The sequence below is a fragment of the Mirounga angustirostris genome, unplaced genomic scaffold, assembly GCF_029215605.1.
Source record: "Mirounga angustirostris isolate CCGP_5_RB_7025 unplaced genomic scaffold, mMirAng1.0.hap1 SCAF_3, whole genome shotgun sequence".
NCBI classification, from domain to species: Eukaryota; Metazoa; Chordata; class Mammalia; order Carnivora; family Phocidae; genus Mirounga; species Mirounga angustirostris.
Window position 1 is genome coordinate 126751759 of NW_026991711.1, and position 16315 is coordinate 126768073.

General features: G+C 34.8%; 1 protein-coding gene and 1 pseudogene across 3 annotated transcripts in view; one reads left to right on the forward strand and one right to left on the reverse strand.

Moving 5' to 3' along the window:
- SLC4A10 (solute carrier family 4 member 10) overlaps positions 1–16315 on the forward strand; it is a 306787-nt gene that overhangs the window by 250315 nt on the left and 40157 nt on the right. For all 3 annotated transcript variants that reach the window (XM_045868750.2, XM_045868751.2, XM_045868752.2), the window contains one exon: positions 11863–11968. In XM_045868750.2, coding sequence (XP_045724706.1) covers positions 11863–11968 — 106 coding nt within the window. The remainder of the gene's footprint in view (positions 1–11862; positions 11969–16315) is intronic.
- Positions 3150–4033, reverse strand: LOC123838398 (ribulose-phosphate 3-epimerase-like; annotated as a pseudogene).

Here is a 16315-nt window from a genome sequence, read left to right on the forward strand (position 1 = left end):
ATGCCATTGTCCTCAATAACACAATACAAACACTTTGGAAAACAGAGACCTTGACCCTGAGGGAGTGGTGCACACAGCAAGCCAAGTGAATGGAGATGTGATACCAGTCCATGGCCAGGTTTAGATGAGGCCATGAGAAATAGGAATCTGGATAGTTGGGCCAAAAGAGGTGGTGGTAGGACATGTGGAGCTGCCAGGACATGAGGGCAGGGCTGCAGGGTGTTTTGGTGGGGCTGGGGGGAGGGGGAGATATCTTACAGGAGGAGTGTCTGAAAAGGGGAACCTGAGATGATCATACAGTGTAATTAGATTACTTAATTTGTTCTGGAGTCATCTCACTCCTCTGGCTGTGCTGATAGAAATGCCATAAGTTACTGCTGGAGGAAACATATTATAGCAAAAAGAGCAGAGGTTTTAGGGTCAAGCAGACCTGGATTCAAATCTAATCAGTATGGCCTTGAATAAGTTACTACTCAGTTTCCTCCATCTATAGAATGTAGAAATCAAACTATGAAACTACGAAACAAAGTGCCTCCTGTCATGCAATGGTAGCTGTATGTATATAATATCTGTATGCATAATATACAGTAGCTACAGAAAGCACACACATGTATGTATATACACACACTTTTATACAGAGATGCATTCATTCGCCTGTTGTAGTGTTACCTTTCTTCCTTGTTACCTTACTTCTGCAAGAAACTTACCATGTTTTCTTTAGTTTACATTTTAGCTTCCTTTTGTCATATATAAATTTACTTTCACCGGATTTTCAGAATATTCAGATCATTTCCTATTAAACTAGGGTGTTGGGCCCTTTTTGTTCTCATGAGTTAAATTAACAAGACGACCAACTTAGAGAATTCTAATTGTTAGCTACCTAAAAAGTAGAATGTTGGCCACATGATGTAACAGATTCAGACAATGTATTACTAATTTACTCTAACAAGAAAGAGACTATTGCTCCTAATGAATACTAACCATTTTCTTTTCAGCAGCACTACTGTGCAATAGTCATTTATGTTATTATTTGAAATTTGTGATAAGGCTCGGTAAGGATTTGAGGCAGTTCTTCTGTATGTTCAGATGAAACCTGAATCGTAGCATATATATTACCTAGGTAAATATAATTAATCTCTGTAGCAGCTTAAATATTTTTTTATGATTCTAAGAAGGAGACTTTAGGGAACATACGCCAGTCTAAAGCTAGGCATATGTTGTTCTTAAGGCCCTAAGTTAGGGATCTCTGATCAATGGATTAGATACCATCTATCAGGAGGACCTTGAAGTCTTATTTGGCAGATATCCAAACAGCTCTCCAGTCCATTTGCTTCCTCACTCCGACATGCTTAGTTAGCTGGGAATCCTAGTGGGGCGGGGCGGGGCGCAAAGGGAGGCGGCATGTTTGTGCCTCCCTTCGCTGCCTTCAGTTTACTTTATTTTCAGAACCATCCCTAGGGATCTAAAAGATTTCAGAAATATGAAAAATATCTCTTCCTTACAAGTTTAGAGGCCCTAGACCTGACCATTTAAAGATTTACTTTTACACTTTTAAAAAAAATTCTAACAATTTATACAGAGAAAAAGACTGCAGATACCTTCCTTTTTACAAAATTTCTTACCATACTTACATAACAAGAATTTTTAGAAGAATAAAATTATTGGTACATATTTGTTTTTCTAAATATAATTTTGAGCGTAGTTATAAATATTTCAGTTTGTGGATTAATGCTGTACCTTGTCATCGCCTAACCTGCGTGGTCTTTCTTGGAATAATAGATATCCTTGAGGCCAATATCCATAGTTCCAGAATATTCTCAGCCATCTGGCTTTGCTACAGAATAAAATCAGACTGGAAATAAGACAGTGGTAAATAAAAGAAGCTTCCTTTACCCACCCCACCTCCCAAGGGCTCCATTTATAAAAGGAGTACAGACCAGAAATCCTGTGCCCTATTAGATCCTTTTCTTGATACCAGCCTGCAGCTGAGCTTTAGTTTCTCATTTTTATTTTTTATTTTTTTATTATTTTTTTAAAAGATTTTATTTATTTATTTAATTGACAGAGAGAGAGAGAGACAGCGGGAGAGGGAACACAAGCAGGGGGAGTGGGAGAGGGAGAAGCAGGCTTCCTGTTGAGCAGGAAGCCCCATGCGGGGCTCGATCCCAGAACCCTGGGATCACAACATGAGCCAAAGGCAGACGCTTAAGACTGAGCCGCCCAGGGGGCCCTAGTTTCTCATTTTTAAATGAGGACAAAGATACCTGTCCTACTAGTCATAGGAATGATTTGTAGGTTTAATATTGTATCAAAGTACTTTAAAACCCACATGGCAAGCTTATATAATGATAGCTACTTCGTATTGAGTACTAAATTCTAGGAATAGTACTGGAAGCTTTACATATTATATGGTACCTCTTCTAAGCCTCAACACAACCCCGCACAATTGTTATAATTCCATTTGATGTATAATGAGTTAATAGAAACTCACAGAGGCTGTGTGATTTTCTGAGGTCAAATAGGTTGAAAGGGATGAGTCAAGATTCAGCTCAATATTTCCAAATGGAGGCTTTAATTTTCTTTCTACTCAGAACTCAGGCAACAACATTATTTGATGTCCTTAAGAATGGTTAGGTGGCATTAAGAAAAGGGGAAGAAAAAATACTGAAAAATCTGTCCCTTCAGCAAAGCTGACAAATCACCCTGATAAAATCAATGCTTATTTTTTAGAGTAGACCACATGAAAACTCCTGGGCTTTATACATTTTTATGTATTAAGTATTGTGTAAAAAGGGAAAAATAGACGTTAGATGCAAGAAGACTATGGTATACTACCCAGCCAGCTCCAAGCTTGGATTTGTCCTATGTTCCATTCTACTCAGATTGTCAATCATATACACAAATCACAAGTAACATGAAATAGGAAGAACATAAGGACTTCCTTCGCTTTTGGAAAACAGATGGGAAACAACAGAAAATTCTTTTCAGAAATGCAGAAAATTATTACTTCTTAATAGCTAATATGGCTTTTTTAGGCAGTAGGAGAGATACCTTGTATTTCTGTTTATAATCTTAATATAGCTCTATTTTTATTCTTTATAAAAATCAAGTCTCCCAGTAAAAACAGTATATTTTAACCACACTAATCTTTAAAGTCCATCACTAAAAATGTAGGTATACACACTAATTTCTAACTCCCTGGAGCATTTTGCACCATCGGTCTTAGACATTGGAATAAAGGGTTGCTCAGGAGAGCAGCACTGCCTCACACAATATGATTTGGTGGCCACCATTCTTGTTTTCCAGTAAGAGGAAAATTTCATGAGCAGAAACATTAGCTCCTTAAGATCGTGCTGATGAAAAGAATGTTTCTGAGCCACTTCTGAGCCAATATCTTGACAGGTCGATCACAGACCTGGGGTGTTCACTCCTCATGATAGCACTGCCAGATACCGACACGTTAGCACCCATGTCTGCAGTCATGGATCGTGTCGTACCCACTTCAGCACTGACCTCTATGTCTAAAGATGGACACTGAGTCTTCCCCCTGATGAACCGTGGACATCGTATCTCCCATGAATTGCTGCCTTCCAAATTCAGGTTGCACGCGCATAAATGAGATTGTATCTATCTGATTAGCACATGGTGCTAAATATTCCACTGTAGTTCCCAGTTTGATGGCAAGTCTAACCTTCATCTCATTTTCCCAAGTGTCTTTAATCAAAGGCCCAGGGTTCTTAGAATCCTCAAGATGAAAGGTAGATTGATTGGCTCCTATTGCAACCATTGGCTTTGTCCCAGTGTTCCATTCTGGACACCATCCCCTTCATGCTGAAGAAAGGATCCTGGCCTACCGGCTTTTAGAAACTCTATCACAGGGTGACCAGAGGTGATGTGAACAACAACAAAAAAAACCTGTTACGTCCAGGTGCAGATAAGTAGCCTGGAGGTCGATATCTGGAGGCACTCACTACCCAAATTTGGCCAGGTTGCTGTTGAGGATGGATGGGCCAGTTTTACGGGTGGACACCATGGTACTGGTTCCCAAAAACCAAGTTATTCCATGAGTCCTCTGGCAAGATGAAGGCATCATCACAATTTGCCCTTTTTTTTCCCAATGTGTTGGTACTTTAATTGTTAAGCAGTGACTAATTCTTCTTTTAAAAGAATGATTAATTTTCCCGGTGTAAATCAAAGTAAAGCCATGAGTTACAGCTTTGAAGAACTTATTTCAGAATCAGTTATGTGTTAAGTTGACTTGCCTATTATTCATATGAGTCAGAACCAGCAATTTGCTTTGTTTTTCTTAGGTGCTGTATGATAACAGAAGAGCTGGCTTGTTTAGTGATTTCACTAAAATACGCAAATGAATAACCTCAATTCTCCATTGATGTGCCCTTTGTTAGTAATTTAAATGGGATCAAAGGGCTAGTAAATGTTTTGTTCCCAACTTCCTTTTAAATAAAATTCTTTCAAATAAAATTCTATATATGTGTGTATATACACACACACACATTTTCCCTTTTAATGTATGCATCTACTATAATGCTAATTCTCGCTTATGTTACTCCTACAAGAAATTTGACCTATTTTCCCTATTTTTCATTATAGTTTTCCTTTTATCATTAATAAATTTACTTTTAACAAGCGTTCAGAGTATGAAAATGTTTTCCCATCAAACTCCTATGCTGTTGGGCTTTTTTTTCTGATGCAGAGTAACAGAATGTTCAACTTGGGGAATTTCCCATCATGGGAACACACTCCCCCTTACTACTAAACTGATTTATAGACAGAGAGAGTTTGGCAGGTTCATTTCTGTATGAGCAGAACAGTAGCAAGACATTTCAAGGCCTATAATCCTTGCTTTTTCACAATTGCTTTTTCATCTAATCCGGGCACAACTGTGAAATTGGAACCAGAGACTCTGAACAAGATCTTGTAGACACAGTTGGGTATTTTGAAGGCTACCATAGGTATAATCTCTAAACCTTCGTTTGGAGGATCCAAGATCAGTGTGAATACTTTAGGTTCTACTTTTTTCTTCTCCAATTTTTTATTTAAATTCCAGTTAATTGGGGTGCCTGGGTGGCTCAGTCTTTGGGCGTCTGCCTTTGGCTCGGGTCAAGATCCTGGGGTCCTGGGATCGAGCCCTTCGTTGGGCTCCCTGCTCAGCAGGAAGCCCGCTTCTCCCTCCCCCACTCCCCCTGCTTGTGTTCCCTCTCTCACTATCTCTCTCTCTGTCAAATAAATAAATAAATAAATCTTAAAGAAAAATTAAAAAAATTCCAGTTAATTAACATACAGTGTAGTATTACTTTCAGGTGTAGAATTTAGTGATTCATTATTTACATACAACACCCAGCGCTCATCACAAGTGCCCTCCTTAATACCCATTACTCATTTAACCCATCCCCCCACCCACCTCCCCTTCAGCACTTTAGGTTCCACTTTAAAAAAATAAGAAATGATCTTATTTCAGACTATAGACATGCTACTGGCAGCTCTCCTGTTATTTTTTAGTCCCTAGACCAGTGTCTGAGTATCTTCATTAAGTATGAAAGGGTCATTCATGTTAAAATTTGTCTTTTTAGTCTTGCCATCCTGTTGAAGATCTTTTGACTGCGTAAGTGAGGGTTTATTTCTGGGCTTTCTATTTAGTTCTACTGGTCTATAATCTGTCTTTATGCCAGTACCATACTGTTTGATTATTCTAGCTTTGTAATATGTTTTGAAATCAGGAAGTATAAATCTTCCAACTTTATTCTTTTCTCTCCAGATTGTTTTGACTATTCAGAATCCTTTGTGGATTCATATGAATTTTAGGATTATATTTTTCTATTTCTGTAGAAAATGCCATTGGGATTTTGATAGGGATTGCATTAAATTTGTAGGCCACTTCAGGTAATATGGACATTTGAACAACATTAAGTCTTCCAATCCATGAACACATGTGTAGCTTTTCATTCATGTCCTTACCTTCTTTCAGCAATGCTTCGTAGTTTTAAATGTGCAGGTCTTTCATGTCTTTAGTTATATTTATTTCTAAGTCTTTTATTCTTTTGATGCTCTTGTAAATACAATGGTTTTCTTAATTTTCTTTTTGGATTGTTCATTGCTAGTTTGTAGAAACTCAACTGAGTTTTGTATGTTGATTTTTTATCTTACAATATTGCTTAATTCATTTATTCTAAGTTTTTATGTTTAAAATCGTTAGAGTTGTCTACACATAAGATTATGTCAACTGCAAAGGTAAAAATAATTTTACTTTTTCTTTTCCAATTTGGATGACTTTTATTTCTTTTTCCTATCTATTTGTTCTAGCTAGGACTTCCAACTATGTTTAATTAAAATGGCAGGAGTGAGCATCCTTGTCTTGTTCTTAATCTTAGAGGAAAAGATTTTGGTTTTTTTCCTACTGATTAGGATTTTAGCTGTGAGCTTGTCATATATGGCTTTTATTATGTTGAAATAATTTCATTCTATTATTTGTTTGATGAGTGTTTTTATTATGAAAGGGTGTTGAGTTTGTCAGATGTTTTTTATGCATCTAATAAGATGATCATGTGATTTTTATCTTTTGTTCTATTAGTGTGGTATATCACACTGATTGATATCTGTATGTTGAATCACCCTTGCATTCCAGGGATAAATTTCACTTGGTCTTGATGTATGAACCTTTTAATGCACTGTTGATTTTGGTTTGCTAGTATTTTGGTGGGGATTTCTGCATAAATATACATCAGAGATATGAGCTTGCAGTTTTCTTTCCTTATAATATATTTTTCTGGCATTGGTATCAGGGTAATGCTGGCCTCATAAAATGAATTTGGAAGTGCTCCTTCCTCATCAGCTTTGTGAAAGAGTTTGAAAAGGATTGACATCAATTCTTCTCTAAATGTTTGGTAGAATTCAACAGTGAAGCCATCTAGTCATGGGCTTTTCCTTTTGGGGAGATTTTTTATTATGATTCATTTCTCTTTACTAGTTATGGGTCTGTTCAGAACTTCTATTTATTTATGTTTCAGTTTTGGTAGATTGCCTGTTTCTAGGAATTTGTCCATTTCTTCTAGGTTATCCAATTTGTTGGCATATAATTGCTCATATAATCTCTTAATAACTCTTAATTTCGGTGGAATCAGGTGTAATGCCTCCTCCTTCATTTCCAATTTTGAGTCTTCTGTTTTTTTCTTAGTCTAGCTAAAAGTTTGTCAATTTTATTGATCTTTTCAAAACACAAACTCCATTTCATTGATCTTTTCTATTGTTTTTCTAGTCCCTTTCATTTATTTCTGCTCTGATTTTTATTATTTCCTTTCTTCTGCCAACTTTAGGCTTAGTTTGTTTTTCTTTCTCTGGTTCCTTGTGGTTTAAAGTTAGGTTGTTGATTGGAGACTTTTCCCCATTTTGAGGCATTTATTGCTATAAACTTCCCTCTTAGTACTGCTTTTCTGCACCCCATAAATTTTATTATGTTGTGTTTTCATTTTCATTTGTCTAAAGATATTTTCTAATTTTTCTTTTAGTATGTTCTTTGATGCACTGGTTGTTCAAGGGTGTGTTGTTTCATTTCCGTGTATTTGTGAAATTTCCAGTTTTCCTTCTCTTACTGTTTTCTGGTTTGATTACATTGTGGTTGGAAAATATATTTAGTATGATTTAATTCTTTTTAAATTTGTTAGGACTAGTTTTGTGACTTAACATGTGATCTGTTTTGGAGAATGTCCTTTATGTGCTTGAGAAAACTGTATTCTGCTACTGTTGGCTGGAATGTTCTGTATATGCTGTTAAGTTCATTTGGTCTATAGTGTTGTTCAAGTCTTCTGTTTCCTTGTTTCTCTTCTGTCTGGATGAGATCCATTATTTAAAGTGAAACACTGAGAATTTAGGAAATAAAACAAATGAGCAAAGGGGAAAAAAACAGAGAGAGACAAACCAAGAAACAGACTCTTAACTGTAGAGAATACACTGATGGGTTATCAGAGGTGAGGTGGGTGGAGGGATGGGTGAAATAGGTGATGGGAATTAAAGAGTACACTTATCATGGTGAGCAATGAGTAATGTATAGAATTGTTGAACCACTATATTATACACCTGAAACTAATATAACAGTGTATGTTAACTATACTTGAATTAAAATTAAAATTTTAATTAAAAAAATTAAACATAATTATAAATAAATAAATAAATAAAGTGAAGTATTGAAATCTCCTAATATTATTTGTTACTGTTTATCTTTTCCTTAATTCTGTCAGTATTTCCTTTCTATATTTCAGTGCTCTGCCGTTAGGTCAGTATACATTTTTAATTGTTGTATCTTTTTAGTGAATTGACCCTTTTATCATTATATAATGTCCTTCTTTGTCTCTTTTTACAATATTTGACCTAAAGTCTATTTTATCTGTTATAATTATGCCCCCCTCCCTGTTCCCTTTAGGTTACCATTTACATCAAGTATCTTTTTTTATTCTTTAACTTTCACCCTATGTGTATCCTTAAATGAAAAGTTTCTTCTAGACACATTTAGTGGATCTTGTTTTTTTATCCATTCAGCCACTCTTTGTCTTTGACTGGGGAGTTGAATCCATTTGCATTTAAGTAGTTCTTGATAGGGAAGGATTTACTATTCCATTTTGTTATTTGCTTTCTGTCTTACAGTGTTTTTGTTGCTCTTTTCCTCTTTTTCTGTCTTTGTTTTTTTTGGGGGGGGTGGTTTTAGTGACATTGATTCCTTCACAATTTTCTTTTGTGTTTGTTCTACAGGTATTTTCTTTGTGGTGCCATGGGGCTTACATAAAGCATCTTAGAGTTCTAACAATCTATTAATAAACTGGTAACAAATTCAATTTCATATAAATACTTTTCACTTTTACTTTCTCCCCTTTACACACTTTATATTATTGAGGTCACAAATCACATTTTTATATCATCTATCCATTAACATATTTTATAGTAATAGTAATTTTTAAATTATTTTATTCCAGAATTTTATACCAGAATTAAAAGTGATTTTTTACACACATCCATTACAATATTCTTTTTTGTCTGTATGTTTACCCTGAGTAGCAAGCTTTATACTTTCTTGTGCTTTTGTGTTGCTGTTCAGGGTCTGTTTGTTTTAACTTAAAGAATTTCCTTTAGCATTTCTTACAAAGCAGGTCTAGTGGTGATGAACTCCCTCAATTTTTTTGTTTGTTGGTTTGTTTTCGTTTTGTTTTGTTTTCATATCTGGAAAGGTTTTATTTCTCCTTTATTTTTGAATAATAGTTTTGCCAGACATAGCGTTCTTGGTTAGTAGTTTTCCCTTTCAGCACTTTGAATGTATCACCCTTCTCCCTTCTGGCCTACGAAGTTCTTGCTGAAAAATCCACTGGAAGTCTTGAGGTTCTCTTACACATGGTGAATTGCTTTTCTCTTGCTGCCTTCTGAATACTCTCTCTGTCTTTGACTTTTGACAGTTGACTTACAATGTGTCTCAGTGTGGATTTCTTTGAATTCACTATGGTTAGAGTTCTATGGGTTTCTTAAATCTGGATGTCCATTTCCGTCCCCTTTCTTTAAGTGAGTTTTTTTTCCTTATTCTCTTTCTTTTTCTTCTGGGACTTCCATAATGTATATATTGGTCTGTTTAATGGTATTTAGTATGTTTCTTAGGTTTTCTTCATTCTTTTTCATTCTTTTTTCTTTTTTGTTTTTCTGACTGGAAAATTTCAAATGACTTGTCTCTGAGTCCACTGATTCTTTCTTCTCCTTGAGTGAGCCTAGTGTTGAATTGCTCTAGAGAATTTTTCAGTCTAGTTACTATATTTTTCAGCTCCAAAATTTCTGTTTGGCTCTTTTTAGTATTTTCTATCTCTTTGTTGATATTCTCATTTTATTTGTGCATTGTTTTCTCAAGCTCTTTGAGTATCTTTATGATGGTTATTTTAATTTTATGTCAGGTAATTCATATACCTCCATTTCTTTAAGATGAGTTTCTGGAGATTTATTTTGTTCTTTTGTTTAGGCCATGTTTCCCTGTTTCTTATTACTTTGTGGTGGGATTGACACATTTGAAATAACAGCTCATCTCGTAGTCTTTTTGAATTGGCTTTGTACAGCAGAAGACCTTACTAATCAGCCTGACTAGAGATTCTGGGGGACTCTAACCTTCTTTCTGTTAGGGTTAATGTAACTTTTCTGGAGAAGGGAAGTATTATGTGTAGTAGTAGAAGGAGGATTTCTGGAATCAAGTGTATATAGTCAGACTCTCAATTAGTTTCCACATTTACATCTTCTTCTCTCACTATATTTCTTTGTTTAGTATGAGACCTTGTCTTAGTCCAGACCCTCTTTGGGATTCTACTGGGCAGTCCTTTACTAGTGTTGGAAATCAAGATTTAGAGTGCTTGAATGATATTCCCATGGCCATGCAGCCAGTAAGGAACAGAGCTTTATGTACAGCCAATCTGGGACTTAGGAACCTATAGTTTTAAATAAATTGCATTAATGTATGTCTATTACTGCATTTTAGGTTCCTTTGTTTCCCTTTTGCTGTAGCTTCTCTTTCTGCTACCATGGAGGTCACTGTAGCGCTTCCATATCCTATCTCTTAAAACCCTTGTCACCAGCTTTCTCACTGGAACCCTTTACCCTCTTAGAGGCCTAGTCCAGGTGAGCCCAGCTAAGGAATCTTCTAACCTTCCTTAGTAAGAGAAGGAAGCATGCTTGTTTGTATTACCCAAGTCAAGTAGAGTTTCTTGCTGTAATAGGCACTCAATATTCTTTGAAGCATAAATGAATGGTGTAAAGACCAAATTCCTGATGTAGAAGACACAAGAGAGACTATTGCTTAGGCAGAGGGATTTACCAAGTAGAAACTGTGTGATATTTTTCTATAGAAATAATGTTAGTAATGGTAGTGAGATTCTATAGTTTATTAATACCATTAAAACAGCAGTTCAACTAATTTTGTTATGCAGTATATATGGGTTAATCTGGGAGCCCAACCACCATTTTTATAAAATGCTTCTATAAGAAAATGCATTCTGAAGGACAAATAGTTTATGAATGAATTTTTGGAAACAAAACCATTTGTAAATTGAAGTTAACATCTAAGAACGTTAATCTGTTGGTAATCTTTGCTTGTGTCTCCTTCTGATTTATTTATAAAGTTATAAAGAACCGTGAGAGCAAAAATTGCTTTCTATTACATAATAATACCACTGTGCCCAACTCTTGCATTTTCTCTTTGCTCTTATGCCCATCTAGCATTCATTACGTTACCTTCTATGTGGTAGGTACTCAAAAAGCTTTTGTGTATTGACTTTTTTTTAAATAACACTGTCACTCATCACAAAGAATAGTATATCCTGAGATACCTAGGGTTCTTCAACCTAATTTGCAAAATTATAAATGACCTTTAGAGTACAGATTAAGTAACTACAACTTTAATTGATATAGTTGTATAATATTAATAAAAATAAGTAAATTATAATAGTAGATTTGGATGTCTATCATTTTTTTTTCCATTTAACTTATAGTTTAGGGGCAAATTGTCATGGTAAAGCCTAGAAGGCATCCTGGTTTCAAAGCCTCCAAAAGCCTTGTGCTCTAACCTACACTTTTAAGAATTTCATCTCACTGGGATAGAAAGGGAATGACCTCTTTCATTAGAGAAAATACTATAGAGTAGTCTAATGTCCTGACAGCATATCTATCCTGCTTTCTGGAAATATTGTGTCTTGGAGTTTAGGATGACCTAACTACTTTTCTTTCAGAAGGAGAAAAGTTATGACTGGGGAAGAAGAACCCATCATACATTTGTTTTGAGTATAGTGACAAAAAGATACTTAGTTCACAAAAGACACTATTTTGCCTTTTCAGGTGTAACTGTGTAGAACCACATAATCCTAGCAATGATACATTGAAGGAATGGAGGGAGTCCAATATTTCTGCCTCTGACATAATTTGGGAGAATCTAACTGTATCGGTAAGTGAAACTTACAGGCTTTTGTTGACATTTTGAATGAATTATTGCCACTAAAGCAATAATATTTTGAATGGTTAATTACTATAAAAGTAAAAGTTTTATCTTAATTTTAATTTCATTTTTAGGTTTTCATTAGTAAACTGGGGTTTTCTTTCATTATTAAGTTTTACTAATAGTTAGTAGGCCTGAATTACTCTAAAAGCAATCATAATATGACAAGATTAACTGAAGGCACATTAAATAAGAGTGGTGTTGACCTAAATGAAACCGTATGGCAGAACTAAGTTGGCCTTCTGTGTAAAGAACCCAGAACGCTTTTACTTCACTCTCTAATACTGCTCCAGCTGTTTGGAATATGCTGAGGGGGCGGGGATGTTTGTTAATATTTCAGTGTAAATACTGAAGTCTTTAGGAAGAACAAAATTCACTATTAACAAAATTCTGGCACCTTCCTCAGGAAGGGCTTTCTTTCTTTCTTTTTTTTTTTTTTAAGGATTTTTATTTATTTATTTGACAGAGAGAGAGAGAGAGCACAAGCAGGGTGAGCAGGAGAGGGAGAAGCATGCTCCCCGCTGAGCAGGGAGCCCGATGCAGGGCCTGATCCCAGGATCCTGGGATCATGACCCAAGCCGAAGGCAGACACTTAACCAACTGAGTCACCCAGGCGCCCCAGGAAAGGCTTTCTTACTTGCATTTTCTTCTTATCTCCCACTCAAGAAAAGGAATGGCAAAGATTTTTTACCTATCAGGGTTAAATCCTGTACCTAAAAATTTTGGCTCCCTCTGTTTTGTGATTTCCTTTTTCTCCCTCCCCATATATATATATTCTTCCTAGTATCTTATAATGTTTGTGCACCTCTTTTTCCATCTATATTTGCATCCTTCTGTTCAATCTAATCTCATAATTGGAGAAATTGAACGTTCTGATTTTAGTAAGTATTAGAATCTGAATTATTCTAGTTATGAACATTACAGTCTAGAGCTCCTGCCACTTTACTTACCTGTATAAGCTCAAATCCCGTTATAACCATCAGCATAACTCTAAATGAGTTCTAGTTCATTTTATGAAACACATACTATTTTAGCAAGTGATGCAGTTAGTGGAACATAGAAATCTTTTTCTGTTGTACAAATATCACAAAACTCTAGGTATGATTCCTATAAGAGCATTTGACCTATTGCCTATTTTCTCAATTTTCCCCATTAAATGTTTTCTTTCAGAATGAAAACCAAATTACTTGCCCTCAGTTTAAAATTCTATCTTAACCTATATTTTATGACCTTTTTTCTTATCCTAATCATTTTCTCTAGAATAAGCTTTCACTTATTCTTGTTTTCTTCTGTTATAATTAATATTTATTCTGTTCCATCTATTTGTTCCTAGAAAAATAACATTAAAAGACTGTTTCCTTTCAGAGAGCCATTTAAATGGACCAATAAAAGAAATGTTGAGCAAAAAAGAAAGCTACAGTTATTCAGAATTTAAGCATGGGATCATGATTGATCTATTCCGCAGTGTATCTTCCATTTATATTCCCTTTGTGTAAACTGTAGAGATAATATGTCTAAAGAGCCTCTTGCTTGTGCACCTCATCTTGGTGTCCCCTTCAATGCAGAAACCCAATAATCCCATCTCTAGGTTATTTAACATGATAATTTATTCTATGTGTTATGTATTTTCTTAATAATTTACTGTTAAATGATAGTATTTATTCTATGTGATGGCAAATCCTTAATAATAAACTTTCTTTTTTTTTTTTTTAAAGATTTTATTCATTTATTTGACAGAGACAGACACAGCAAGAGAGGGAACACAAGCAGGGGGAGTGGGAGGGGGAGAAGCAGGCTTCCCACTGAGCAGGGAGCCCAATGTGGGGCTTGATCCCAGGACCCTGGGATCATGACCTGGGCTGAAGGCAGACGCTTAACGACTGAGCCACCCAGGCACCCAATAATAAACTTTCAAAAGACTCATAGCATAAGTGATCTGGCTAGTCATGAATTAATTTTAGACGTTAAAAGTTTTAGGGTCAAACAGAGTATAGTAGAAAATATTTTGCAATCAAAGCAAATCTTGCACTGATTTTTTTTTTTTTTAAGTCTGTAGTAGGTCTTAGCATTCTGGCAGAAATTTTCATATTATTTTTCATTAGTTAAAAGCAGTTTTTGCAATGGATAATTGCTAATCTTGACCAGAAATAGCCTTTATCACCAAAGGGAATGCTACATAATGAAAAAATCTTGTAATTTTTAAGTCCATGAAGACCATTAAATTTTAGTCTTAATTATTATGCTGGGTTTTTCCCCCAGCACAATCATTAGCATTTTATTAACAAAACACTGTGCTAATGGCTATTATAACTGGTTTTATAAAAATGGTGATAGAACATTTACTTTACATATTATTCATTTGAAAAGTTTTTATTGAACTGTTATGTATCTCATGAATTATAATTTATACCTTGCTAACTCAGCAAGGGTGAAGAATTTTAGCTTTCTTTGATTCTCCCACACTGCTATATGCATAGTAAGTATTCAATAAACATTTAATGATTGTTTTGAAAAACAGTTTCATATCACAAATTTACTATTTAATGCAAGTGTTTTGTTTTGATTCATTTTGTTTTCCAGCTTTATTGAGGTATGTTTGACAAATAAAACTTGCATCTATTTGAGATGTATAACATGATGTTTTGATGTATGTATAAATTCTGAAATGATTACCACAATTAAGCAAGTTAACGTACCCATCACCTCACATAGTTACCTTTTCCTTTTTTTCCCATTCTTCTTCTCGCTCTCTCTCTCTCTCTTTTTTTTTTTTTTTTTTTTGGTGAGAACCATTAAGATCTACTGCCCTAGCAAATTTCAACAATATAACACAGTATCATTATTCATAGTAATCATGATATATATTAGATCTTCAGAATTTATTCATTCCCCATAACTAAAGCTTTGGGCCCTTTAACCAGTATTTCCCTATTTTCCCTTCTTCGTCCCCACCAGCCCTTGGTAAACACCACTCTGCTTTTTACTTCTATGAGGGTGACTTTTTAGATTCCACATATAAGTAAAATCATGAAGTATTTGTCTTGCCATGTCTGCCTTTTTTCACTTAGCATAATGTCCTTCAAGTTCATTCATGTTTTTTGCAAATGACAGGATTTCCCTCTTTTTTAAGGGTAACTGATATTCCTTTGTATATTTATACCACATTTTCTTAATTCATTCATCCATCTACAGAAATATAGGTTGTTTTCATATTTTGGCTGTTGTGAGTAATGCTTAACTCAGGTCTTTTGTGGCAAGCTGGAATATGTAAGTTTCTTTTATATAAATAAATAAATGTATTTAACAGAATCTTAAAATCAGTCATTACAAGGAATTCTTAAGCAAGGTTTAAAATATTCACACGTAATTAACTAGCAATTGTCTGAGAATTACATATTTAGCTTGTACATATATAAGGGAGAATATACTAATGCCAACTTTAATTTCTTCTTATTAACAAAATAAATATATTTTACTTCTTACCGAACTAAATTTTTGTAAACTTATAAAATTGAAACTTAGAATGTGTTTGAAGAATAATTAGGAGAAATGAGTTTGTCAACCATCATTTTTTAAATTTTTGTAATTGAAACCATATGTTAGATTCAAAAAAGGGAACAGGATTTAGATTTAGTTTTCACTCCTAAATCTTAGGACTGGTTCGTGTGTGTGTGTGTGTGTGTGTGTGTGTGTGTGTTAGGGGTAAAACCAGAAAATAAATGTAGAATTTTGTAGGTCACAATTTTTCTTTTTAAATAACATACTGCCCCTCACAAAGGAAGAAAAAAATTCACCCTTTTCAAATTTGCTTTGAATTAAAGTAACAAGGCAAGCTACTGGCAATTTATTATAGATTATATGACTGTTAAATGATCCTTTAAGTGGCATCTATGTTCTCAAGGATTGAGAGCAAGAACCAGCCACGTCCAAGGAATATTTAGAAGACTTGTATATCTGCAAAAAAGACTGAAGACAGCCACAAATCTACAAATGATGTGTTTGCAGTGGAGCTTCTAGCTCCTCTTTGTGTTTTGCCATTCTACTTAACCATTACTTTGCTTAATGATTGCTCTGCTAGCGCCTCTGGACAGGGGCAAGAGAAAAGACTAAAAATGCAAGGATTCACTTTTGATACTTTATCTTTTAAGAGTTTTGAGAGAAGGAAAATAAAACCATAATTGTGGCTGGGTAAATGTGGTTTCTTTGGTCTTTTAATTAACCAAGTTATTGTGCTCTGTCTTAGCTAAATATAGATAACTGGAACTCAACTTTAGCTTGCAAGGAAAATATTTGGGG